This window comes from Carassius carassius, chromosome 41, assembly GCF_963082965.1.
Source record: "Carassius carassius chromosome 41, fCarCar2.1, whole genome shotgun sequence".
Taxonomy (NCBI): Eukaryota; Metazoa; Chordata; class Actinopteri; order Cypriniformes; family Cyprinidae; genus Carassius; species Carassius carassius.
This window is the reverse complement of record NC_081795.1, coordinates 3,064,670-3,091,374: the sequence shown is the minus strand read 5'-3', so window position 1 is coordinate 3,091,374 and position 26,705 is coordinate 3,064,670. Positions and strand designations below refer to the sequence as shown.

The window sequence follows — 26,705 nt, the reverse complement described above, 5'->3', positions numbered from 1 at the left end:
TGCATGTTTTATCTATAATGTGTTGACAAAATTAGGCCACACTCAGAGTTAGTGTTAATGCATAATGTTTGCATTTTTATTACAAATTATTATGGATGAAAAAATACAATAATACAATAATACAAAACTTGGAATACAGAAAGTTTTCCATTTCCATACATCTGTGAATGTTGTGTTTCAGTGGAAGCAAGAACAAGTCAGTTTTGCATTAGGCGCATGATCAATGAAAATATTTTAAATCGGTTCGTATTTTATTCAGCAAAGATGAATAATTGATCAAAAGTGACAGCAAAGAGATTTATAATGTTATAAAAATATTTTAAATAAATACAGTATATATATATATATATATATATATATATATATATAATTTTTTTTTTTTTTTTTAATGTTTTATTCATCAAAGAATTCTGAAAATAATTTATCATGGTTTCCACAAAAATATGAAACAGCACAGATGTTTTCAACATTGATAATAATCAGAAATGTTTCTTGAAGCAAATCAGTATATTGATTTCTGAAGGATCATGTGACACTGATGCTGAAAGTTCAGCTTTGTCATCACAGGACTACATTTTTAAATGTATATTAAAATAGAAAACATTTATTTAGAACTGTAATATTTCACAATTTTTCTGTTTTAACTATATTTTAATCAAATAAATGCAGACTTGGTGAGCAACAGAGACTTGTGCAAAAACAAAACTTTTGAATGTTAGTGTACATTTGATCACCTAGAAATAGTACATAGTTGTAAATATCTGTTCCTCTGATAACCTCTGATAACTACTTAACTTTTCTTAGCCCTACAAGAAGACATTTTGAAAGTTTACAAATATTTGAATTTAAGTATTTGTATAAAATGTTTCATGCCTTAGAGTTTGCATTACTACTTCAAAAAATATTTTATATTTATATATTTATGCATTTTTTATTATATACTGTATACATTTTTTTTTTTACTAAATTATTTATTTTTTAAGGCGACAAGCACATTGAATAACTGACAGAAGGTGTTTGCACGCAGGACAAAAGTGGGGCAATGTCGATAAGGTTTTACAGGATTACTTAAATGAAATGAAATTAATGATATTATTAATATTAATATTTAAATAACATGTTATATTAATATATTCTAATAATATATTTTATATTTATATTAATATATAATAATATATTAAAAATAAAACTAATCTAAATAAAAATGCCAATTAAACACAATCAAGTTTCAATCAAAGATGTACACTTGAAACGACAAAAGAATCATGCATAATTTGTCTATGATTTCAGTCTCTCATTATATACTAAAAATTGTGCTGGACATCAAGTCGATGAGCATTTTTGACATTTACTTCAAAGACATCAAATGTTGATTTTAATAACCTTGTTCAATAAGTTGTCTATTAAAAATTAAACTGTGTAAGACTCTGCTAAAGTTTTTTTAATTTGCATGAACAACCGATATAAATTATTGGATGCCATTTTGACATTTAGAAAAAGCATGCAATTTAAAAACCAGCATGACTGGCCTCTGCTGAATTCTGCCACTCTCTTGTTTCTTTGTCTTTTTCAGACGGCTGTTGATTTATAGATGCAGTGTGATCTCAGCGTGTGTGTGGCCATTTCACGTTCCTTTGGTGCGCGTTTCGAATTTATGACGCCGACCCCGCCAATGAATCACAGACACTCTCATATTGGCTAATTCCCACTTGCAGCACAAAACACACGCAACACTGGCACTTTCCAAAGGTTTTGATGTTATTTTTATCCACAATGAGTTTCTTGGGAAATCAAGGTCTCCCGTGTGAACTCTAACAACCTAGGAACACAAAGACAAATGCACCGTGAAATAAATGCATGTGGCCATCATAAAATAATCCCAAACTGAGATCCTACAGCTCATGCATATTCTAAATGCAACGGATAACTGGCCTGTATAGGTATGCTGTTGTATACTGATGCTGTTTTTGTTAATTGCTTGTTATCATTCATCACTCTAATTAATATGCTAATTCCAGTGAATGCAGCTGTTCTTTAGCTAAGCGCTCTCATTCTCACTGATTGGATGCTTATAAAAAGACACCCTCATTAGCAAATCCATTGGTGTTAGTTAAAAGTAGGTGAAAGGGACAGATCGGCCAAAAATTCAATTTTTATTTCCTCTCTTGAGCACAAAAGAAGATATTTTGGAGAATCTTTATAACCAAACAGTTGATGGTAGCCATTGTATTTTTTTTTTTTTTTTCACATTGTGGAAGTCAATGGTTACCATCAACTGTTTGGTTACTAACATTTTTCAAAATACCTTCTACAGTAGTCAACAGAAGAAAGAAATTCCAAAGTTTGGAATGACATGAGGGTGAGTAAATTATGACAGAATTTACTTTTTTCCTGGTGAACTGTCCCTTTAAGAGAAAGTTTCAACTTTGAAAATCTGTATCCGGGGGATTGTTTATGGCAGTTTTTTTTCTTTTGAGTACCCTATATCACAGAAGTCGCATAAAAAGCTTGCGCGGGTGTTCAGCGTCCCACGTTAGAGCTCTAATTTGTGTTTTTTCCCCCTTATGCGGATTTACTTTCCCACACATGCTGGTCCAGAGCGGTAGCCTCTGGTTGCCATGAACATGAGATCAGAAGTCTGTAGACGTTAAGACCTCGCTTGCCCACTATGACCAGTAAACCCTATTCAGGTAGCAGCAATTATCCGATGGGGCCCCAAACAAACGGTGTGTGTGTGTGTGTGTTACAGACATGATGTCATCAGAAAACTTTTGTCTTTTTGTTTGCCCCCACATCGCCGTCCTCTCCCGTTCTTTTAGTTTTCCCCTTCCGTTTTTTCTCTCTCTCAGTACTCTCTGTGACTCGATTCAACACTCTCTTTCTGTTCCTCCTCACATGTCTCTTCATCTCTGATATGGGTCAGTGATGGGGAGCCCTGGGATGCGCCTGATCAGAAAGCATACTTAAGGACCTGCAGCCACTTTGACTTGTTACGGAGAAAATACTGGAACTGTAGGAGCAAAACTCTAGGGCTATGAAAATAAAATAAATCATTTTATACATAATAAATAAAAATCTCTATAGCAAAAATTAATTATTGTAGCAATAATTAATGTATGTATTTTAATGTAAGTGTTCAACTTTATTTCTATTTATATTTAACTTACATGTACGTGTGTGTATATACAGTCTATACATATATTTTCAAATATCATTTATTTCTGTGATCAAAGCTGTATTTTTCAGCATCATTCCTCCAGTCTTCAGTGTCACATGATCTTCAAAAATCATTCTGATATGCTGATTGCTGCTCAAGAAACATTTCTAATGTTTTATTTATTGTGTACTGTAATTTTGCTTTATATTTTGATTAATTGATTTAGTGTTTTCATATGTATGTGTATATATATATATATATATATATATATATATATATATATATGTGTGTGTGTGTGTGTGTTTGTATATGTTTTTTTTATTAATTAGATTAATTTTCTTCTTTCATGTGTTTATATTAGTGCTTTTTAATATTGCACTGTAATCTGTAGTTGCATTCAAGAGAAATGACATTTTTGTCCGAGGTATAGCATGAAGTCTGAATTGGATGTGATGAAATAAAGACCTTGTACCACAAAACAGTGGCAAGTAAACTACTAAGTGCTGTATGCAGCTAGTCATTACTTTTAGTGATGTTCATCTCGAAATGAAGCAAATTTTAAGGATGTGAAACGTAAATCACTGTCATTACTTGTAGTTAGAGACCACGAGTGGTTGGGTCAAAGCATATTTATAAAGCGCCTGCTAAAACGAGTGATTTTGTGTTTTGCAGGTCTGATTACCACAACCTCACGGAAACTGGATCGTGAACAACAGGCTGAGCACGTCCTGGAGGTGAGACACGCTTAAGCTAACCCACGTTCACACAAACACACATCCGGTGTGAGAGCTGCGATCCATGCTGATTTGTACTCCCTCCAAATTGCAGATCAATTTTGTGAGAGACAGGGGAATTACGACAATTTGCACTTCGTATGAACGCAAGATTATCGACGTGTTCTGATTGAGTCACATAGACGCCTGTTTGAAATTCATAATGCTTGCTCTGCGAGTCTGTTAGTGTAGGTTTAAGTGTGAAAGTGAATGATTTTGAGTGGGTGTTTTGTGTTTGTAATAAAACCGATTTGTCATGTTGATCTTTTGAGAACGAAATTGTCACTTACCCGTTCACCGTGTGATCCCTTGACACCCAACCATTACACAGACCAAACGCCCCTTTTATTTATCACAACCCCCTCTTTTTTCTAATTTATTGCTCCCTCTCTCTTTCTCTCAGACAGACACAGGCGTGGCACAGAAGTCTGTGAAAGGAAATGAATAAAGTGAATTGAATTAATCGTTCTGTTGTTGCTACCAAGATGGATGGCGCACACCGTGACTTTTGTTTTTAATGATATTATTTAAATGTTCCACAGCAGTCTTCTGATTGGCCGGTGGCCACGTGCGGCCATGCTGATTGGTGGATGAGGGATGGCCATGTTCGCTAATGAAAAAGAAAAACGAATCAAATGACAGAAACAGGAAATGAGAGATAAGCAGAACATGACTCATCATCACTCCATTGTTCAAAGAGAAAAATGATGTAGAAGATCAGATGCAAAGACAATCTTATTTCTCCTTTCCTGTCTGTCTATAATCGTTTTTACCATGAATAATAGTGTTTACTAAGGCAAGCATCCCTTATGCTATTACGCATGCTGCAAGTTTGATCTGAACAAATCTGTAACTCGCCCCACAATTAAATGAAATGAAATTAAAATATTTCTTGAGCAGCAAATTAGCATATTAGAATGATTTCTGAAGGATCGTGTGTCACTGAAGACTGGAGTAATGATGCTGAAAATTCAGCTGCGCATCAAAGAAATAATAGCACTTTAAAATATATTTACATGCAAAACAGGTATTTTAAATGGTCATAATATTGCATAATTTGATGCGAAGGTGAGTTTTATCCTCATGTTCATTGCTGTGGTTTTGTGTCCAGGTGACTGTATCAGATGGTGGTCCTTCTCCCAGACACACTACAGTATGGGTGGTGATCCAAGTGTTGGATGTTAACGATAACAAACCAACGTTTCCAGAGAAGATGTACCAGGTCCGTTTACCTGAGCGCACCCGTAAACAGCGAGGCGCTCCGATATATCGGGTGTTCGCTTACGACCAAGACCTGGGCGCCAACGCTGAACTCTCCTACAGCATCGTTGATGGCAACGAGGACGGGAAATTTGTAATCGACGCCAAAACCGGTGTGGTTTCATCGCCCAAGAAACAGTTCACAGCTGGAACCTATGATATTCTTACCGTGAGTCACCTTTGACCCTTGTGTTTCTGAATGAAGCTAATTATGTATGTGTATACAGTGTTTCCCACAGAATTAGATTCTATTTGTGGTGGTGCGGTGTTTGGGGACCGGGGATGGGGGGGGGGGGGGGGTTAAGTTAAATATATCATATATATATATATATATATATATATATATATCATATATATCTCATATATTTTTTGTGACAAGTACACATTTCCATTGCCAACACCTAGCCATTGCTACACTTTCTATGCTATGACTGCTCCACAGACTTCTTGTTGCAAATTTTGCTCACACACAGACACACAAACCTGGACCTGGAGATGGACACACACACACACAGAGACACACACAAACAAACACACGCACACACACTCAAACTCACTAACACACTCAAACACAGGCTCACACACTCAAACATTCAAAAAGACACACACACAGGCTCACACACACACCAAACTGGACCTGGAGGTGGACACACACAGACTCTGACACACACACACAAACCTGGAGATTGAGGTGGACAAAAACCAACACACACCAACCTGAACCTGGAGATAATAATAATATAATGTCTAGTCTGGTGGCTGTGATATATATATAAACCTACCAACGTCCGTTGCCATGATTTTTGGAATAACTGATCGCGAGAGGGAAAAAAATGACGTTTTAGTCGCATAACATCGGTTAATGGAAACGCCGTCATTTCGCAATAGTTGTTTATCGATATTTAGAAGAAGAAAAAAACACAAAAGTTTTGCGCGAATCTAATGGAAACGCGACAGCGCTTAACATAGACTAACTTCTCAGAGTTATGTTGAGCAGCAGTGTTCATTACTAACCATTCAACTCCGGATTGATTCTGGAATCTTCGCTGGGGGAATAAGCATTAAGCACCGGCAACAATCTGTAACTAACGCATGCTCATGTTTTGATTCAGATCGTGTTCGAAGAGGAGGGGCTAGTCATGCGTGCCTCCGTTGTCAGTTTGTGAGAGGGAGGGAGCAAGCAGCGCGCAGCTCTACAATAAAATAAAATTGTACCCATATTAAATAGTTTAAAAATCAGAATCAATCCGTGGCGGTCAGCGTTGATATTGTGGCGGGCGGCCACAAATTAATGAATGTATGGGAAACCCTGGTATATAATTATAATAATTGTTATATTATGTGACTAAAATAAAATAAAATAAAAAGAATAATAAAACAAAACAAAAATAAAATAAAATAAAATAATAAAATAATAACAAATAAAATACAGTTTAATTGAAAATAAGAATATAACAAAATAATAAATTTAAACAAAAAAACTATAAAATTTAATAATAAAATAAATAAGAATATGATAGAATAAAATAGAAAAAAATAAGTTAATAAAATTATAAAATAATAAAAAACTAATAAAATTATATATAGAAATAGAATAATAAAATAAAAATAATAAAATGTAAATGTAATAAAATTTTAAATCTAATAAAAAAAATAAATTAAATTAAATTATGCTAAGCTTGATAGACCATTTTGGCCATGCTATTTAGAGCTGTTAGACCACTCTGGTAATCCACCAAACTACCTGGCTTGTCCATAAAACAGCTGGACCACCTCGAAATGGTATGATCTATTTATTTATTTATTTAATTTTTTTTCCCACCTAACTGGAATTATATAAACCATCTATATGAGATACAAGGATAATAAATATAATCTCAGAAGTGTGAACTCAAAGATAATCATTTCCAGGTCTTGTAAAACTCTCAACACACATAGCAAGGTCAATTCTCTTAATGAGGGAGTTGACATTTTAAATTCCTTTTTCTTGTAAAAGGTTTGTTCTTTTGTTTGTATTTCGCTCAAAGGTCACTACTAGATGCATTCTTCCATTTCAGTTCAGCCCTTTTAATGTCCACTTGCCTGGTATTCTTGTCGTCCTGATGTGTGTTTAACCGAGCGCAGGTGAAGGCTGTGGATAATGGGCGTCCTCAGCGCTGGACGACGGCTCGTTTGCACATCGAGTGGATCCGCCGTCCTCCTCCCAGCCCTGTTCCTCTCGCCTTCGACGAGCAGCTTTACAATTTCACCATCATGGAAACCGACAAAGTGGCGGACATCGTCGGTGTGGTGTCCGCCCAACAGCAAGGCTCCGCCTCCTTGTGGTTTGACATCACAGGTGAGCGCTTGGATGGGTTATATTAATTTGATGATCTACGCTATGTGGAATTGATACAAAAGAGCTTTTTTAGCATTTAGAGTTGGGTTGGGGTTTATTGTAACAATGTTTAAAATTTTAAAACTAAAACTACATCAAAATTTTAAAACTAAATTTTAAATGGTGTGGGGTTTTTTATAGAAATACTTGTACTTTATATATGATAAAATCTTTAAATATATGTATTTTTGATTCTTGTACATAGTCCTAAGAGGTTAGGATTACAGTTAGGTGAAATTCATCTACAGATTAATATGGTTTAGAGTTGGTGGGAATGTTTGTGATTCACTGCATGATTTGTGTTGTATTGCTATCTTTTGCCATTCCATGGTCACCATGGCAATTGCTTTCCGCTGTCTGTATCTATGGTGATATAAGGTTTGTATACACACAAACAAATAACTAATACAATGAATATTACATTATATTATAATTATATTAAATATATATATTATATGTGAAAATCTGTAATCTGAGGGTGCAAAAAAAAATCTTAATCCTGAGAAAATCATCTTTAAAGTTGTCCAATAGAATTCTTAGCAATGCATATTACTAATCAAAAATTAAGTTTTGATATATTTACAGTAGGAAATTTACAAAATATCTTCTTGGAACATGATCTTTACTTAATATCCTAATGATTTTTGGCATTAAAGAAAAATCGATAATTTTGAGATCATTGAGCTTGTATGTGTGTGTGTGTGTGTGTGTGTTGGTCTGGTGGGCAGGGGGAGAGTCAGGGTGCAGCATGCATGCGGTTTGGTGTTCAGATACCTTCTGTTTGCTTCAGCAGCACCTGCTCTGCACTCTTTCTCTGCTCTGCCTCTCTTTTTTCCTCCTCTTCTTCTCATTCTTGTTCTGTTCACTGCCCTCTTTCTCTCCTTTCTCTTATTTCTTTTATCCTTTGACTCCTCATTCTTTACTTCTGTTGTTCGATCTCTTTTCCCTCTTTTCTTCCCCTCTCACTCTCTCTCTTTTTCTAAATGCTTCGTATGGGAAGGTCCACGCTCTTTCCGTGAGATGTTCTATGTACTCCAGACCGCTTGTGGCAGGAACTGTTCTACAGAAGGTATCTTTACCAGTTCAGCCGAACTCTTTTCCTCTTTTCTTTCTCTTAACTCTCTCTTTCTTTTGGTGGTTTCTCTTTTTTTTATTCTGTGTTGTGATCTCTTCTTCTTTCTTCAACTATGTCTGCCAGTCTTTTTTTCTCTCTGCGCGTCCAGGGCTCAACAATAAAAGATTTCTTTCAGCCTGCCAATTTTTTAATTTCCCCACCACACATTTTTTTTTTTCATTATTTCGAGTCATGTAAACATGTATTCTGGTAAATAAGGTTCTTATAGCAACATTCCAAATTTGATTGAAAATAAGATTGATATAAGATTCAAACATTATGACAGAGAAGTAAACCGTCAGTAATAATGAGAACAAAAAGCATATTACAGGCAACAGCACAAATAAATACAATAGAACAGTGATACAAAGTTATAAACAGTGCCTTGTGTTTTTCAGGTAGATCTAACACTATATTCAGGAAAGATACTACTGAAATCCAATAATATAATTTCAAATAACATAGCATAGTCTTCACTGTATAAATTACATATAAATTAAAGCTACAAAAGTTAATCAGTTAATAGCAGTGAGTGAGTTACTTTTTCTTTCAATTTGTTGTTTAATTTTCTCATTGAGGACACGAATAGCAGCAGATTTATTAGGCAGCTGTCACTTTAAGACCAACTGCATGGTTTCAATACACTGATATACATGCAGGTTTTCTCAGGATCTTTGGTTTCACTTCAGACAGAACCGACAAAAATTCTGATCTTAAATTAATTCTGTGTGCATCTGTCCATTAAAGCAGGACAAAAACGCGAAAGAGAACTCGATTCACTATTCGCTCGCTGAGTGAGATACGCTCACGCAGAAACTTTTTTCTGTCGCACCTCATTAAGCTTTAATGGACAAAAACGGACAAAATATATGTCCAAATTCCAGTCTTGGAGAATTTCTCTTTTGTGTCTTTAATGGTTTTAAATCACTTGCATGTTTACACTGGTGAAATAATGCTTTAAAATACGTACAAATTATAAACATATTGACAATTTCATCAACTTTCCTGAGCGTCTTCCACACTGGCACTGGGTAATAGTGCAGTCCTTATTGTCCAGCCCTGATTTCTGTCTCTCTCTCTCTCTATCTGTCTCTCATTTTGTGTACGGTCTTTTTTTCTGTCTGTCTTTCTCTCTGCATGTTCTCTCTTTATGTGATTCTGTTTGTCTCTATGTTCTCCTGTCTTTCTCTCTCCGTCTGTCTCTCTCTGTATTTATATAAGTTCAGCAGAACTGATCTTGCTCTTTTGCCGTTTAACCATCAGCTAGCTCTGCTTTCCCATCATCCTTTGGTATTGTGTTGTATTGCTTAATCTTGATTGGTTGGGATGTGAATTTGAGGACGTGTTTTTTGATACAAATGTGCGTTTTAAATGTGTTTGATATATTACTGTATGCATGTGTGTGTGCGCTTAGCATTTACTGCACAGTGTTGATAATGGTCTAATTCGTGCTTCCATCCATCTGTGTGTCTGTGTGAGTTTGTGTATTGTTTATGAGGTACCTAAAACCCTTCTGGTGGTCGTTGACCCAGCCTTATCATCTGCCGCCTGATTAAATGCTTCATTAAACAGCCAATCGAGTGTGCATAAAGGTCAGGGGTCCACCTAGAGTTAGCTTGCCAGACGAGAGAACGCTCAGTGTGGAAAACGAGGGTGTATGGTGAGGAATGAAAGGGTGTGTAAGTGTGTGTAAGTGTATGTCTCCACCAGGTGTTACGGCAACAGGTGGCATGATATGATTAATGTGCCCTGGGTAGAACGAGTGTGAAGAGGGAACATAACACTCTGCCAAAACACACTTTCACCTCTGTTCACATGCATAGGGGTTTGAACACACTCATGCAACATCCTGAGCTATGTCTAAAAGCAATAATTCACCTGTAAATGACAGTTCTGTCACCATTTGCTCACCCTTATGTCATTATAAAACTATAGCCCTGTGACTTTTTTTCTGTCATAGGTGTTAGTCAGAATGGTGACAATGGACGCAAATAGCTTTCAAACAGGGGCTGAAAAAAGCATCAGAAAAGTAGTGCATAAGACTTGAGCCTTCTGAGGTCTAAGTCTTTTGTGAGCAACAACAACAAAAAGTCCTAGGAAAGTTTTTAAAGTAGTTTTGAAGGCAAAGTGTTTTTAAGTGTTTTTACAAATGTTTTTAATGTTCAAATGTTATGTTTTTAATGGCCATAAATTGTCATTGTTATTTTAGGTGGTGCAAGAAAATTCCAATTGTAATCTTAATATAGGGGGAATTTAATTTGATATGAAATATCAGCCAGTAATTAAAAATATTATAATAATAACATGTAAAAATGATACATATAAACTACTTTTATGGTGCATTTTGGAGCTTGACGCCCTCTGGTTTAGTCTGTTGTGGGAATAAGATCAGCATGAATGTTTTTTTGTGTTCCAATGTGAGTAAATAATTACAGATATCTCATTTTTGGGTGAGCTATAACTCATAATCTAACAGTTGAGTTTTGCTGTGCGATGATAGTTGTTTCTTCAATCTAAATGTGTGGTTTGCCTTTCTGTAGTTGCTGTTTAATAGTCTATATGCAGCTGAGGTGCAGGAGTCTGGAGAGTGTTTTTGTGTGTATGTGGGTGATTGTGTTTGTTTAGGTTGTATAAAAATATAAAGACCGTTTTAGAAAATGGATAAATCATCTTTTTGTATCACTTTAGAGTGGCGCGCACACATATGCGATACAGAGTGTAGATGTCTGCATATATTGTGTGAATGTTTTGCATAGTAGGATGTTTGAGTTATGTATCTGGCATACAGTATGTAGATTGTGTGTATTTTAAATGTGTGTGCTCTACACATGGGATGTGTGTTGCGTGGGTGTAATGAGGAAATCCCATCCTACTTATGTTTTGCCCTTTAAAACCCTGTATCGCCTCCATCTGGTGAACATGAGTATTACAGTGGTGTGAGATTGATGTGTGTGTGTGATATATCTGTATATATTTGTGTGTGTGAGAGAGAGATGTATCCATAATGTAGAGAGAGTTCTTGTGTGTAATCATGTTTTCTGTTTTCATGTAAGGCGGTGATGTGGACAGTATGTTTGACGTTGAGAAAGGCGTCGGCACTATCGTCATCGCTAAACCTCTGGACGCCGAACAGCGCTCGTTTTACAACCTCACTGTGGAGGTTACAGATGGGACTAATATAGCATACACTCAGGTAAACACACTCTCACGAACACAAACATACTTAAGACACTCGTAAAGCTCTGTTCCAAAAACATGACACTAATAAACTCACGTAGATTTATTTAAGATTTCATATTAATATAAATAGTAATTATAATTTATTTTGTCTCTTAATATTACATTTTAATCTTATATATTAGTATAATCAGTGTTATGTATAATTAATATTTATTTTTATTTGTATTAATTTATAATCAGCATTCCTCCAATCATGCACCATTATATATTTCGATTACTTTATATTTAGTATTATCATCATCAGCATAGCTATCCACAAGTATGCTAATATTTTATATTAATATTATATATTAAAAACATTTATTTTATTTATATGTAATAGTTTTTAATTTATTTAAATTGTTTAAAATTTTCATATTTATAATAATTCATAGTAATAATCAAAATCTTTCTTTACTTGTACGCTATAATTTTCATTGTTATTATATATTAATCTAATTAATATCTCTCTCTCTCTCTCTCTCTCTATATATATATATATATATATATAGACATACATACAAATTATTTTTATGTTTATATGAGTCAGTATAAGATAGATTTTAGATTACATTATTTTATATAAAATATATATTAATATTTTAGTTTTAATAATATTTATATATCTATATTAATTTGTGTATAATCTGCATTTCTCTCCACTTAATATTTTTTGATGTCGTATACCAGTTTTGTTTGTTTTTTTCATTACTTGGAAAAAAAATGCTTTTCTTCCTTAGAATATGGCCAGACATGATCTTAAAAGGCATGATCTCATAATGTTTATTTTTTTCATATTTTTTGGAGCAGCTTCTTTTGTCTTTTACACACTTTTGATTCTTAAAAGTGTCTAGGAGGGAGTTTCGGAACAGACTTGGTGTTTGTCTGCTTGAAAGCAGCTGTTTAGTCGATGATTGATGCTGATGTTTGATGGTGAGGGTTTGATTGATAACGTCTGTCATCATTCAGATTACATATCCCTGATGCCAAGGTCCCATCGGATTGATGGCTCCGTTTCCATGGATACGAGCCTTTTTCAGTGAAATGTGTCCGTGAAGGTCAGAGTTTAAAGGACACAATCCATCCTGAAAGAAAAAAATGTGGGAGAGTGAGGAAAAGCGAATGATTGATCTGTTTAGCAGAAGCTGCTGGAGAGCTTGGGAGGAGGGGGACAGGAAGTGTTGTCGCATTTATTCAGTTAATTCACTCACTATGTACACAAAGCAAATTAACATATACACACGCATGCACAAGAACATAAACACAAAAGATAACTCATTCAAATTCACTCAATTGCGTATTAAGCAGCTCTTTGCATACACACACACACACACTGTTCCATGCAAATGCACTCCTTAAAAATACAAAGTACAAATACACACGTGAACAAAGAGCGCTGGAGGGAGGGTCAGAGAAGGGACAAATGGAAATAAATATGATGAAAGTGATTGTATTCTTTTCCAAGACTTGTTCTCTATTTAGAAAGCACCATCTTTCACACACTTTCATACACAAATGTACATTCATTCAGAGTCTGTGATATACACACACAGATGGAGCTCAGCGTGTCTCCGTAAGGGCGAGTGTGAGATGTAAGTGCACGTCTGTTATTACTTTATAATTAGATCAGCCAGTGTGGTTGGATCTCACACACTCGCAGACACTCTCAGTTGTGTGTTCTCCTCTGACCAGTGTGGCTATTAATACAAGTTATCGACAACGGAGTATTTGCATCAGCCCATTTGTTTGCGTTTCAGCATTTAATCAACTTTGATTAGTTTCGGTATATATATATATATATAGTTACTACTTACAACACTTGTACTTAAAGTAAATTTCATGTTGACCTCCTGTATGTTTTTTTTTTGTTTTGTTTTTTTCACAGGTCCACATTTCAGTTATGGACAACAACGACAATGCCCCCGTTTTTTCCCAGCCTACCTATGACATCACAATCACAGAAGACACGCCCCCAGATACTGAGGTGGTTCAGGTGTTGGCGTCTGACCGCGATGAGCGTCACCGTTTGACCTTTAGCCTCCAGAGCAGCGTTGACCCCAGCAGCATGCGGCTCTTCCGCATCGACCCGAACAATGGAATCATCTACACGGCTCGCAGACTGGACCACGAGAGCCGGACACAGCACATCCTCACCATCATGGTATTTCAGCTTTTTATGAAAATACCACATAACCAGAATTCCACAGCAGCCACATACTAATGCACTACATCTCTTAAGAATTGCAGAGTAGTGCTTTGACAACCATTATTTTGACTTAGGTCAGTAAAAAAATCACCTAGCATTCTATTTTAGATTTTTTTTCACTATATATATATATATATTCTTTTAGTTCTTTTATTTTTTTCTTTTATTTATTTTTTATTAAAACTTGGACCAGTAAGGCTCATAGATCAGGAAACTGTGTCGACATATATATATTTTTACCAACATAAAATAATTTTATTGTATTTTTGAGAGAACAATGTGACTCTCGTTGGATAGATAAAACAGCAGAAGTATCATTTGATCAGTGTTGATGGTATACATTCCCTCCTGTCTCTCTTTAACGCACTGCATGCTTGAGTGCAGGTATTACAGTAACAGGAGATTGCTCCTTGTGCTTTGGCAGCCGTCACTAGTTTAATGTCGTCTGTACCTGAGTCATTTCTCCACTGTGATCTAATTATTGATCTGATCTGTATCACTCCTGGTTTCTGCTCTCCCCTGACGAGGATGAGAGACAGTGAGTGTCATATCTAATAAGCACATGGATATTCCTGCTGCCTGCAAACAGATGAAATTTGTTATTTTAATCCGGAGAGAGATGTTATCCACTCCGTTTGGCAGTGAGCGAGTTTGTTTTGTGTGTTTGAGTTTGTGTGTGTCTTGCTGTTTCCTTGTGTTGGATATTGCTGTCTTTCTCAGACAGGGAATCAGTTTTTGTCTTTCCCTACTGCTCTCTTTATTTCTCTCTGTCTTTCTTGCTTTCTTTACTTTCCTTCGATATTAGGTGAAGGATCAAGAGTTCCCGTACAGACGTAGTCTTGCTCGTGTCCTGATCGGTGTAGAGGATGTGAATGACCATGCCCCTCTTTTTACCATGGTGATGTATAATGGACAGGTGTATGAATCAGCGGCACTGGGATCGGCTGTTCTCACGGTGACTGCACTCGATAAAGACAAAGGCCAAAATGCACAAATCACTTACAGCATCGACTCAGGTATGCATGCACTTACATACACTACCTGTCAAAGTTTGGATAAACTTTTATATAATTTCTCATGGTCTTTACTTAACTTTTGGATAAATTGATTTTAGATTTGGATTTGTGTTTACATAGGACATTAACAATGATTTTATTTTATTTTATTTATTTTATTTATTTTATTTATTTTTTTTTATTTTTTTTATTTTTTTGCATCCACTTAGATAAATATTTCTTAATATTTAATTTCTTTACCAACTGAATGTTTTGTTTTGTTTTGTTTTGTATTTTGTTTCAATTTGTTTTAGACCATATAGTGAAGGAAAAGCAGCCAGAAAGCCAGCATACATGGATTTTTTTAAGAAGCTGAATTTTTTTTTTTTTTTTTTTACATTTTGTTTATAGTTTTTTTTATTATTATTATTTTTTTTAATTTCAGAATTTAAAAGATTTTATATTATTATTATAAAATGAGGAAAATTGTGAAAAGTAGATTTTTGACCATTTTATCTACACACATAATTTCAAACACGCATGCCATATAATGCATTATGGCACCTGTGTTCTTGTATACAATAACATGCAAACTAATACAGTTTATTTGTAAGATCGGTAACACTTTAGTATAGGGTCCAATTCTCACTAATAACTAGTTGCTTATTAGCATGCCTATTATTAACATATTGGCTGTTTATTGGTGCTTATAAAGTACATATAATGCATGACATCCATAATCCTACCCAATACCCTAAACTTAACATCTACCTTATAAACCATTAATAAGCAGCAAATAAGGAGTTAATTGAGGCAAAAGTCATAGTTAATGATTAGTTAATAGTGAGAATTGGGCCTTAAAATAAAGTGTGACCGTAAGATCTTATTTTTCTTACACTTATTTTTTTCTCTTTTGATTTAGGGAACACAGGAAACACTTTCCGGATTGATCCTGTTTTGGGCATCATCTCATTGGCTCGGGAACTGGACCTGTCCAACATCGGTCATTATGTTTTGTCTGTCAAAGCAATGGATAACGGTTCTCCAGCATTGTCTTCAACAGCTGTCGTCCGAATCGCAGTCACCTTGTCAGATAATGCTGGTCCCAAGTTTCCCCAAAGTGAATACCAGGCAGAAATATCAGAAGGTGTTGCCATTGGAACTTCAGTCATCACAGTGAACGCTCTAAGTCTGTCCACCCTTACCTATGACATTCGCCATGGCAATGGTCATCGGACATTTCGCATCAACCAGTACAGTGGAGTGATCACTACGCAGAAGCCTCTAGACTTTGAAACAGTTTCATCCTACATGCTAATAGTCACTGCAAGCAACATGGCTGGACAGGCCTCAAATGCTACAATAACTGTTACAGTTCTTGATGAAAATGATAATGCACCGTTGTTCCAACAGCTGCGTTACCATGGAAGTATCAGTGAAGGTGCCGGGCTTAACAATGTTGTGCAAAGTGACAATAACCAACCACTAGTCATACGTGCAAGTGACGCTGACCGCAACCATAATGCTCTGTTGGTGTACCAGATCATGGAAGAATCTGCCAGGCGTTTCTTTGCAGTAGATGCCGGTACTGGGTCCATTAGGACAATTGCTCAGCTTGACCATGAAACCACACCTAGATTCAGTTTCCATGTTAACGTCCGAGACAGTGGACATCCACAACTCTCAGCTGAGAGTCCTGCAGAAGTGACCATTGAGGTGCAAGATGTTAATGACTGCCCGCCTAAATTTTCCCAGGATTCCTATGAAGCTGTCCTTTTGCTCCCAACTTATGAAGGTGTGGAAGCACTAAAAGTTTTTGCTACTGATCCCGATGGTAATGGCCAGTCGGAGCTCACCTACTCATTGACTGATGGCAGCATAGAACATTTCAGCATTGAGCCAAGCACTGGACTGTTGACTGTGAGAAACAGTACTTTTAGCAAAGAACGATTTCGCTTCAATGTCCGTGTTTCAGATGGACGCTTCTCCAGCACCGCTCTGGTTACCGTCCTGGTCCATGAGGCTCTGGACAGTGGGTTGGCTTTTACTCACAATACCTACAATGCCAACATTGAGGAGAACAATGGTAACATAACAACAGTTGCTGTCGTTACAGCACTAGGGAACAAGTTGAACGAACCCCTGCGATACACTTTGTTGAATGCAGGTGGGAAATTTCGCATCAGGCCAACATCTGGTGCCATTGAAACTGTTGGAGTCCCATTGGACAGGGAAGAGAAGGAGGAATACGGACTTCTGGTACAAGCAGGCCGTGAGGAAGACCGTCTCCGTGTTGCAAGGGCACTGGTCCGGGTTCAAGTCACCGATGTCAACGACAATTCTCCAGTTTTTGTTGGATTGCCATACTATGCTGCTGTGCAAGTGGAAGCAGAGCCTGGGACAGCAATATTTCAAGTGACAGCAGTGGACCGGGACAAAGGACAAAATGGAGAGGTGAACTATTTTCTTCAGGATGAACTGGGACATTTCGAAATAGACCGTGTGAGTGGGGAGCTTCGCCTACGGAGAGCTTTCGAGGCTGATCTCTCCAGTGTGGAATATCAGGTTCTGGTGTTTGCCCGTGACATGGGAACACCACCTCTTTCTTCTTCAGTCACCTTTCCTGTTACAGTGGTGAACAGAGCAATGCCAGTGTTTGACCGACCATTCTACTCAGTAAAAGTGAGCGAAGACATACCAATATGGACTCCAATTCTGGGAATAAATGCCAGCAGCCCCGAAGGCCAGAGTGTCCTTTATACAATCACACACGGTGACCCAGGAACACTCTTTTCCATTGGATTTGACACAGGTGTTGTCAGTGTCATCACTGCCCTCGATTATGAGACCAGCCCTTCCCACAAACTCATCGTCAGAGCAACAGATTGCCTCACAGGCGCTCGTGCAGAAGTGGATGTTGAAGTTACTGTTTTGGATATCAACGACAACCCTCCAGTTTTCGAGCAGCCCTCGTACAAAGCTGTAATTTCAGAATCTGCCATGATTGGCACTGCAGCCTTGCAGGTTCTCGCAACAGACAGAGACTCTGAGAAAAATGCGGCTGTCCGATACCAAATCATTCCAGACCGTGCCAACAGCACTGACCACTTCCACATCGACAGCAGCAGTGGTCTAATTCTAACAGCTCGCTCCCTGGACCATGAGACCATCCAGCGCTATGTGTTTCTTGTCAAGGCAACAGATAATGGCTTTCCCCCTTTGAGCAGTGAAGTTTGGGTCACAGTCGATGTCACGGACACAAACGACAATGCTCCAGTGTTTAACCAACTGCTCTATGAAGCCTCTGTCAATGAGTTGGCACCCAAAGGGCACTTTGTTACATGCATCCAGGCCTCTGATGCAGACCGTTCAGACACAGAACGCTTGCAGTATGGCCTGGTGTCTGGAAACGAAAGGATGCTGTTTGAGCTTGATGCTGCCACCGGTGTCCTCACCCTGAGTGGCCAGCGACGCATGCAGCGCATGCCTTCCACCATCACCCTAAATGTAAGCGTTTCCGATGGAGTGTTTACCAGTACAGCACAAGTACACATTCGGGTAGAGCGAGCTAATCTAAATGCCCCCCAGTTCACCCAGGGCATGTACGAGGCCGATGTACGAGAGAACGCACCAGTGGGATCAAAAGTCATTGCAATCAGGGCACAAGATTCTGACCCTGGACCATTTGGGGATGTGAGGTATGTGCTGCTCTCAGATGCTGCTCGGGATTTGTTCAGTGTTGATGGCAGTGGACAAATAACAACACTTGAACGTCTGGACCGGGAAGAACGAAGTGAGATGGTGCTGTCCATTGCTGCTGTGGATGCAGGCGGCCGATCTGGATATTGCAGTGTCCGGGTCATCGTATTAGATGAAAATGACAATGCTCCACTGTTTGGCGCCTCAGACTACCATGCAAGTGTGCGGTCTGAGGTTGAACCTGGTAGCCTTGTTACGCAAGTACAAGCTTGGGATCTAGATCAAGGTGCCAATGGACAGGTGAGCTATAGTCTGTACAGCGAAGCCAGCATGCAGGTTACTGAACTTCTGGATATCGACCCAGAGAGTGGTTGGGTTGTCACAAAAGGCAACTTTGCCCCTTTGCGTGGATCTGTACTGTCATTTTTTGTTAAAGCCTCTGATGGTGGTGCACCAATTAGACATTCCCTTGTGTCTGTCTACATACATGTTTTGTCTGCTGATGCCCACATACCTTCCTTCAGCCAACCACAGTTCTCCTTTACTGTGCCAGAGGACATGCCCATTGGTTCCTTGGTGGGAGCAGTGCATCTACACACCTCAACTAGCCACTCTTCCTTACCAGTGAGCTTCTCAGTAGTGATTGGACAGACTCTAGAGAGTAACAGTGATGGAGTGTTTGTGATTGACAAAGAAACCGGCATGATCAAACTAGACAAAGCACTGGACCGAGAGCTGACAATGGCCTATCATTTCAAAGTGATGGCAATGTTGCAGCAGGGACGTTTGGACGCAGTTTCAGCCGTAGATGTTGAGATCAAAGTACAAGATGTCAATGACAACAAACCATCGTTTGAGGCAGATAATTATGAGGCATCGGTCACTGAGGGTCTTTCTCCTGGGACTAGAATTCTGCAAGTGCGAGCCTTGGATCCTGATTGGGCAGCTAATGGTCAGGTGACTTACAGTCTTGCTCCACCTGGGTTGCTTGGTGGCTCTGGTGGGGAAGACATTGAAGAGCATGGAGCCTACTTCACGATTGACAGCAGCTCTGGTTGGATATCAACAATGAAAGGGCTGGACCATGAACAGAACCCCGCCCATAGTCTTACAGTCTGGGCATTTGACCTTGGAGATCCTGCCAGCCAGTCATCCTCAACAACTATAACTATAGCAGTGAGTGACTCCAATGACAACGTACCACAGTTTCTTCAGCCCCGTTACTATGGAAGTGTACGTGAGAGTGATGCACCTGGTGAAGTGGTGGCTGTACTGAACACACGGGACAACGACAGCTCACCTGGAAACCGACAAGTCACCTATCATATTACAGGTAAGAACTTTTGAAACTGGCAAACTGCATGATTTTCCACACTGCAAAAAAAAAAATCTTAATTATCATTTTATCTAAGTTTCCAGTAAAAATATTGAAAAACCTTTGACATAATTGTAATTTTTTGAGATGCAGCAATACATAAGATAATTTTTACAGTACAGATAAAAATGTAAGTCCTGTCATTATTTACTCACATGGCGTTCCAAACACAAAAGAAGATATTTTCAGTACAATTAAAGTCAATGAGGAACAGTGTTATTTTGGACACTTTGAACTTTCTTCAAAATGTCTTTCTTTCTGCTGTGAAACAATCAAGTCATATGGGTTTTGAATGACATGAGGGTCAGGGAATGATGACAAATTAAAGACTTTTTTCAGAGTACATTCTGTATGTCATATATACATAGCAAGAATACATTTTCTGTTCCAGCTTGACAATGTCCCATACACAAAATGACATCCATAAAGAAAGACAGAGAGAAGACAAACTGCCTTTTATGCCCATTGTTTTGAATATGTTCAACAAGCAGATACAGTTTGAGTGTCCTCATACTGTTGGCCATGTACCATATCTCTGTGTATGTCTGTGAGCTCTCAATCTAAACATAACCTGATTTTCTGAAGCCCTGTTCAGCATGTAAGCATAATGTAGAACAACGCTATTATGGAATGTCAGAAGTCCACAGTAATTACACCTCATTCATCCTCTTCTGATAATAGATTATTCGCTCTAGGGCTACTAGCTGGATTTTGTGGGAGGACACAGACTTCTTGCTGGAGAGCAAAACCACACTCGTTTTATAAGGATTTTAACAAAGCTGTGATGCAACTGCATGCAAATTACACCAGTGGGGATTTGCATTGTGGAAGCGCATCACTTCACGAACGGAACATAATACAGTGATATTTCCGAAAGCAGTTGTTAAGAAAATGGCATATATAAACCTCCTCCTTATCAACATCTAGCTCAGCCAGCTTTAAATGTACCTTCATATTCAGACTGTGTTGGGCACCTTGCTTGGTGACAAGAAACAGATTATACACACAAACACACACATACACACCTTGCACATGCTCCTAAGCAGCACACACTTGTAAATTAGGCGCTCAGAAACTCATAACATTGAATTAGGAGGCTGCCTTGTTCTATAATTCATGCTTTTTCTCACACACACATAGAAACGCACTTCTCGGCCTGAGCAGAATTTCGATTAAGCTCAACTTTTATGCTGTGATCATGATTTAGACTTTGCTGCCACCAGCAGGAGCAGTATTTTAACAAGATTTACCATGCACAACACACACACACACACACACACACACACACACAAGCACACTGACTCTTAAATAAATTACAGCCCACAGCATTGAAACTAAAGTAAACATCGTGACTCTGGAACTTGTTCAGTTGCTTATTTTTGGTGTGTGTTCTGCTGAATATTGTCTTTCATACTGTTAGCATACATTCGTGTAACAGACACTTTAGATAAAAATTACTTAAATTGCATTCAAAGTACACATTTTACATTTCTAAAATATAAATTTATATATATATAAAAAAAGAATAAAGAATTCTAAATATTATCTATCTATCCTAATATTAATAAAAAATATCTAAATAAGTTATCTATATGTAATTTTATAGTGTATGTCTGTGTGTGTGTGTGTGTGTGTGTGTGTGTATGTGTTAAATATATACATTTTGCATACAGTTTGTCCACTTTTATGATTTCATATCTTTTAAAGCCGAAGAAAAACTACATAAAAATGAATAAGCATAAATATAAAATTATAAATATGTAAATACAAATCTAAATTTAGTATAATTTTAAATAAAGTAACTTTTGGTCCACTTTTATGATGTTTTTATATATTTTAAACAAAAAAACATATACATTTCATTGATTGTAACTGCATCAAAAAATGCAGCCTTCAGAGAGAAAGTCATTAAACGTCACAAATACATAAAAATGAGTGATTTATCCCTTTAATTAAATCATAGCCCACGGCATGTAAACTTTGTGACACAAGCCCTTGTTTAGTTGGCATGTGACACTGAGAATAGTCTCCTTCCCTACAGTCCACACTTTCATAACATTTAAATCCTCTTCAAGATGAACTCAAAGGTCAAACAGACTCTAATGCACTTGTCACAGCCCAGCGGCGCAAACTGGCTCAAAGACCTGCACACCGTATCATCATACACACCGGAGGGAAAGAAAGAGACAAATACTAACAAATTTGAGTTACTGCTTTAGGAAGCGAGAGCATTGTGGGTAAATTCACCTCTCAGGATATTTTACTGCTGTGTTCAACAGAGCACAGAGCAATTAAACAGTAAACAGTTACTCTGTGGTAGTTTATTGGATAACTTGAACTTTTATTTAGAGGTTCTTTGCTGAAATACGTTTAAAGGTTCATAAAGTATGAGTTAGATGAGCACATGGTGTATCTCAGTACAGCTACGATTTAACAGCCGTTAAATAGCTCTTCATGTTGCTGCCTCGTAAAGGTGAAAGGTCACTGCAGAAACATTAATCTTCAGAACTGACTGTAAATGGCTGGAATAACGTCTGTTGAGTTTAATTGTTTGACGAGAAGAGGGAAATATGCTCTTTGAGAGATATATTTTATGCATTTGTGTATATAGTTGATTTTCAGACCTATAAGCTCTTTGTGTGACAAGATGAAGTACTGTACCTATTTTAACAATTTAAAATAAAATTCACACAACATTTATTTTCCAGTTTATGTGTCCATCAGTAAGTTTTATAGGTTTATAATATTTAAAAAAATTTTGTTTTTTAATGTGTCGTGCAATTCGGTGCATTACATTCTATTCTATATATATAGAATACATATATAATTTTTTGTGTGTGTAATTTTCTTTTGTGTAGTTTTTTTCTCTCTTATTTTTTAAGCATCCATACATTAACAAAAGTTTGATGTATCATCAGAATATTTTTTTTACATTTAAAATGATAATCAGTTTTTGAAAGAAGACTCTTATGTTCACCGACGCTGCATTTATTTGATTAAAAATACAGTAAAAACAGTAATATTGTGAAATATTATTACAATGTAATAATATTGTTTTCTATTTGAATACGTTTTAAAATATAATTTATTTCTGTGATCAAAGCAGATTTTTCAGCATCATTCCTCCAGTCTTCAGTGTCACATGATCCTTCAGAAATCATCCCAATATTCAGATTTTCTGCTCAAGAAACTTATTGAAAGAGAAATGTTTTTAAAAAAATTATTATTAATGTTAAAAACTGTGTTGCTTAATTTTTATTTTTTGGATAAATAGAGTTCAGAAGAACAGCATTTATTTGAAATAGAAATATTTTGTAACATTACGAGTTTATTGTCGCTTTTAATCAATTTAATGCATATTTGATGAATGAAAATATTCATTTAAAAAAAAAAACATACTGACACAATTTTTTTACGGTATTGTATATTGCATTATGCCACTGAAAATGATCAAATATCGTGATTTTGCATGTGATAAACCACACCTTTGATTACTGTGCTAGTACACCTGTGTGAACATTTTATTTCAGACAAGTAGAGTCTATTTTGAAGTGTCCAAATACTTTGTGCATGACAAATACCTTGAGCCACTGTGCATGAGTAAAAAAAAAAAGTGTGCAAGAAAATCTAATGTTTCAGATTTCAAACTATCACTTATAAAGCACAGAAAAAGCATGCAGTATGAGAAAGTCATTCTGAACACTCCCTCAACCCAATGAGGGAGAGCGTGGGATGAGAGAAACAGAGTGGGAAGACGTCCAGGTCTTTGTTGACGTGTCTCTAATAGAAGCTGTTCTGTGTTATCAGCCCCCAGCTGAGATAAATTACACTCTTTATTAGATGAATAAGGCAGCGTGTGTTTGTACTATGAGTGTACAGTAATTGGATGCTTGTCAACGCAGCTGCTTTGATTATAGAGTCATTTCCATTTAACTCTCGCTCGGCCTCTCCTTCTCATTTCTTCTCTCTTTTCACCTCTGTCCGCTTGAGGTTTAAAAGATGACCTGTCGTAATGAGTCAGGTACGGCTGCCGTCCGTTTGACTAATTATGAGGACCTTACTGATAGCAATGTGATAATCGAAATGTGAATATAAAGACCTGATTATTATAATTCATACTAATGAGTGTGCCATCACAGACAGGACTAATGCAGGTTATTAAGACATGCAGATAATCCTGGATGTGAGCGTGTGTGGATTTTATTGCTACTTAAATTGTCACGGACTATTGAGAGATTAACTGTGCGGTGTAATTTCTCTTTGTGTGTGTGTGTGTGTAGGTGGTAACAGAGGTGGGGTCTTCGCTCTCGGGTTGGTTCAAGGCGAGTGGAAACTGTATGTTAAACGCCCGTTAGACCGCGAAGAACAAGAACGGTACGTCATCAATGTCACGGCGACAGACGGACTCCACGTTTCAACGGCAGCCGTAGAGGTCATGGTCATTGACACCAATGACAACAGCCCTGTCTGTGAACCGGTTAGTTCAAACTCACCCTGGGAAACATGCAGAAGTCATTAGTTCTCCTGCTGTATTTGCAGTTGTTTAAAAATCTACATGGTAAAGCCAGGAATATTTTTGGAACCGGCGAGTCCACTCATGGCAGCCAAGCAGTGCAGGGGATATGATCTATGAGCATAAAACATGACCTTGTTAAAATAATTTCAAACTGAAAATCAGGTCAACGGGGTATTTGGAATAAGTCACAAAACTCAGTGAGCTGTCTGGCTAGATAGCATTTTTGAGCATTAAAAGTGTATAATTTTTGGGTTTATTAAAAGTGAAGTGTTCATACATGAATGAGATGTTCAAATCTTTTTGGATATAGTTGCATTTGAACTAAAATGGTCAAAAATGTTTGCATTTGCAAAACCGAAGATTCAGATGTGCCCAGAAGCATTCAAATCAAGGCTTGAAAAACGGCTATTATGGTCCAAACATTCAGACATGCCTATGAAGGCCAAAAAAAGATTGCATTGAAAGTTTACGATGGCCAAAAGCATTTGAATGTCCAAAAATGTTCAAATCAGATGTTTAGATGTGCCCACGATTGCCAAAAAATGTCTGAATGCACCCATGCTGGCCCAAAATGATTAAATCAGATGTTTATACAGGTATGTGCTTGAAATGGACAAAAACTATTGAATTGAATGTTGAAATGTTCCTGTGATGCATCTATGATTGCCAGAAACATTCGAATCAAAAGTTCAAATGTACCTATAATGGACAAAAATGTTCAAATGAGATGTTCTTCCCTGCCTTTAAGGGCCCAGAATGATTTAATGTAATATTAAAAATGTTCAGGCGATGGCCAACAATGTCAGATGTACATATGATGGTTTAAAATGATTGGATTTAATGATTTAATGTGGCTACATTGGCCAAAAATGTTTGCATGCACCTTTAATGGACAAAAAAATTTCAGATCGGATGTCCGGATGTGCAAATGATGGCTAAAAATGATTTAATTCATGTTTAAGTGAAGAAAAAATGTTGAATGCACATGTGATGGTGAAAAATGACCACATTGAGCGTTTGAATGTACTTGTGATAGGTTGCTTGCATACATATTCTGTATAAGGTCGGAAAATGTTCAAATGTATATATGATGGCCAGAAATGATTGAATTGAACATTTAAATGTGCCTTTTAATGGCAACTTTTTTTGCATGCATTTATGATGGCCAAAAATAACATTCATATAATGACTGAATTACATGTTTGAATGTACCTACGATGGCCAGAAATGTTCAAATCATCTGTTCAAATGTGCAAATGTGAAATACTTCCTTAATTGAGAATTAGTCCCGCAGACCTCGATGTTTAAATAACATTTTTCATTTCGCTCTCCATTTTTGGCACTGAAAATACGAGCAAAGAAAAGCTCTTGACTCATTACAGCACAAGCCAACCTGAATTTGAAGCCCGGAGCCGATGTGAGCTCTGTAATGAGTGTGTTTGTGTCTGCAGGCCGTGTACTCTGTGTCCGTGTCTGAAGATGTCGCCATAAATAAGCAAATCCTCTGGGTCAGAGCTACAGACGCTGACGCGGGTGCAAACGCACAGATCCAGTTCTCGCTGTCCGGTTCTGGAGCAGAAGACTTCATCATACACCCACACACAGGTTTGTGAGTCGGCTTTGAAGAAACATCCTGTTTATAGCCTTGTTGTTTACTTACAAGTCTCTTTTTCGTTCCGTAGGCGAGCTGAAGACCGCCGCGGCGCTGGACCGTGAAAAGGTGGCGCAGTACTCTCTGGTTGCCCGTGCGGCGGACAGCGGCGGTTTGTGGTGTGAGGCTGAGGTTTTGGTGGTTCTCTTGGACGTGAATGACAGTCCGCCGATGTTTAACATGCCTCATTACACCGCAAGTGTCCACGAGAACACCGCCACTAAAGCCCTGCTGACCCGAATACAAGCCATAGACCCTGATCTGGGTACGAGCGTGTCATATTGATCCATACGAGTTTTGACAGCATTGTTTTAGTTAATAGTAGACATTAAAAGATAGTTATCTATCTATATGCAGCTAAAA

The 26,705-nt window shown here is 37.3% G+C and overlaps 1 protein-coding gene across 5 annotated transcripts in view; it reads left to right on the top strand.

The window, feature by feature from the left end:
• Positions 1-26,705, top strand: part of LOC132123450 (protocadherin Fat 3-like) — a 128,968-nt gene that overhangs the window by 77,606 nt on the left and 24,657 nt on the right. For 3 of the 5 annotated variants that reach the window (XM_059534065.1, XM_059534062.1, XM_059534061.1), the window contains exons 5-15: positions 3,830-3,891; positions 5,042-5,359; positions 7,315-7,528; positions 8,568-8,636; positions 11,735-11,874; positions 13,786-14,061; positions 14,912-15,122; positions 16,024-20,133; positions 24,456-24,652; positions 26,143-26,296; positions 26,374-26,607. In XM_059534065.1, the coding sequence (XP_059390048.1) occupies positions 3,830-3,891; positions 5,042-5,359; positions 7,315-7,528; positions 8,568-8,636; positions 11,735-11,874; positions 13,786-14,061; positions 14,912-15,122; positions 16,024-20,133; positions 24,456-24,652; positions 26,143-26,296; positions 26,374-26,607 (5,985 nt within the window). The remainder of the gene's footprint in view (positions 1-3,829; positions 3,892-5,041; positions 5,360-7,314; positions 7,529-8,567; positions 8,637-11,734; positions 11,875-13,785; positions 14,062-14,911; positions 15,123-16,023; positions 20,134-24,455; positions 24,653-26,142; positions 26,297-26,373; positions 26,608-26,705) is intronic. The other 2 variants (XM_059534063.1, XM_059534066.1) reach the window with 1 other exon arrangement.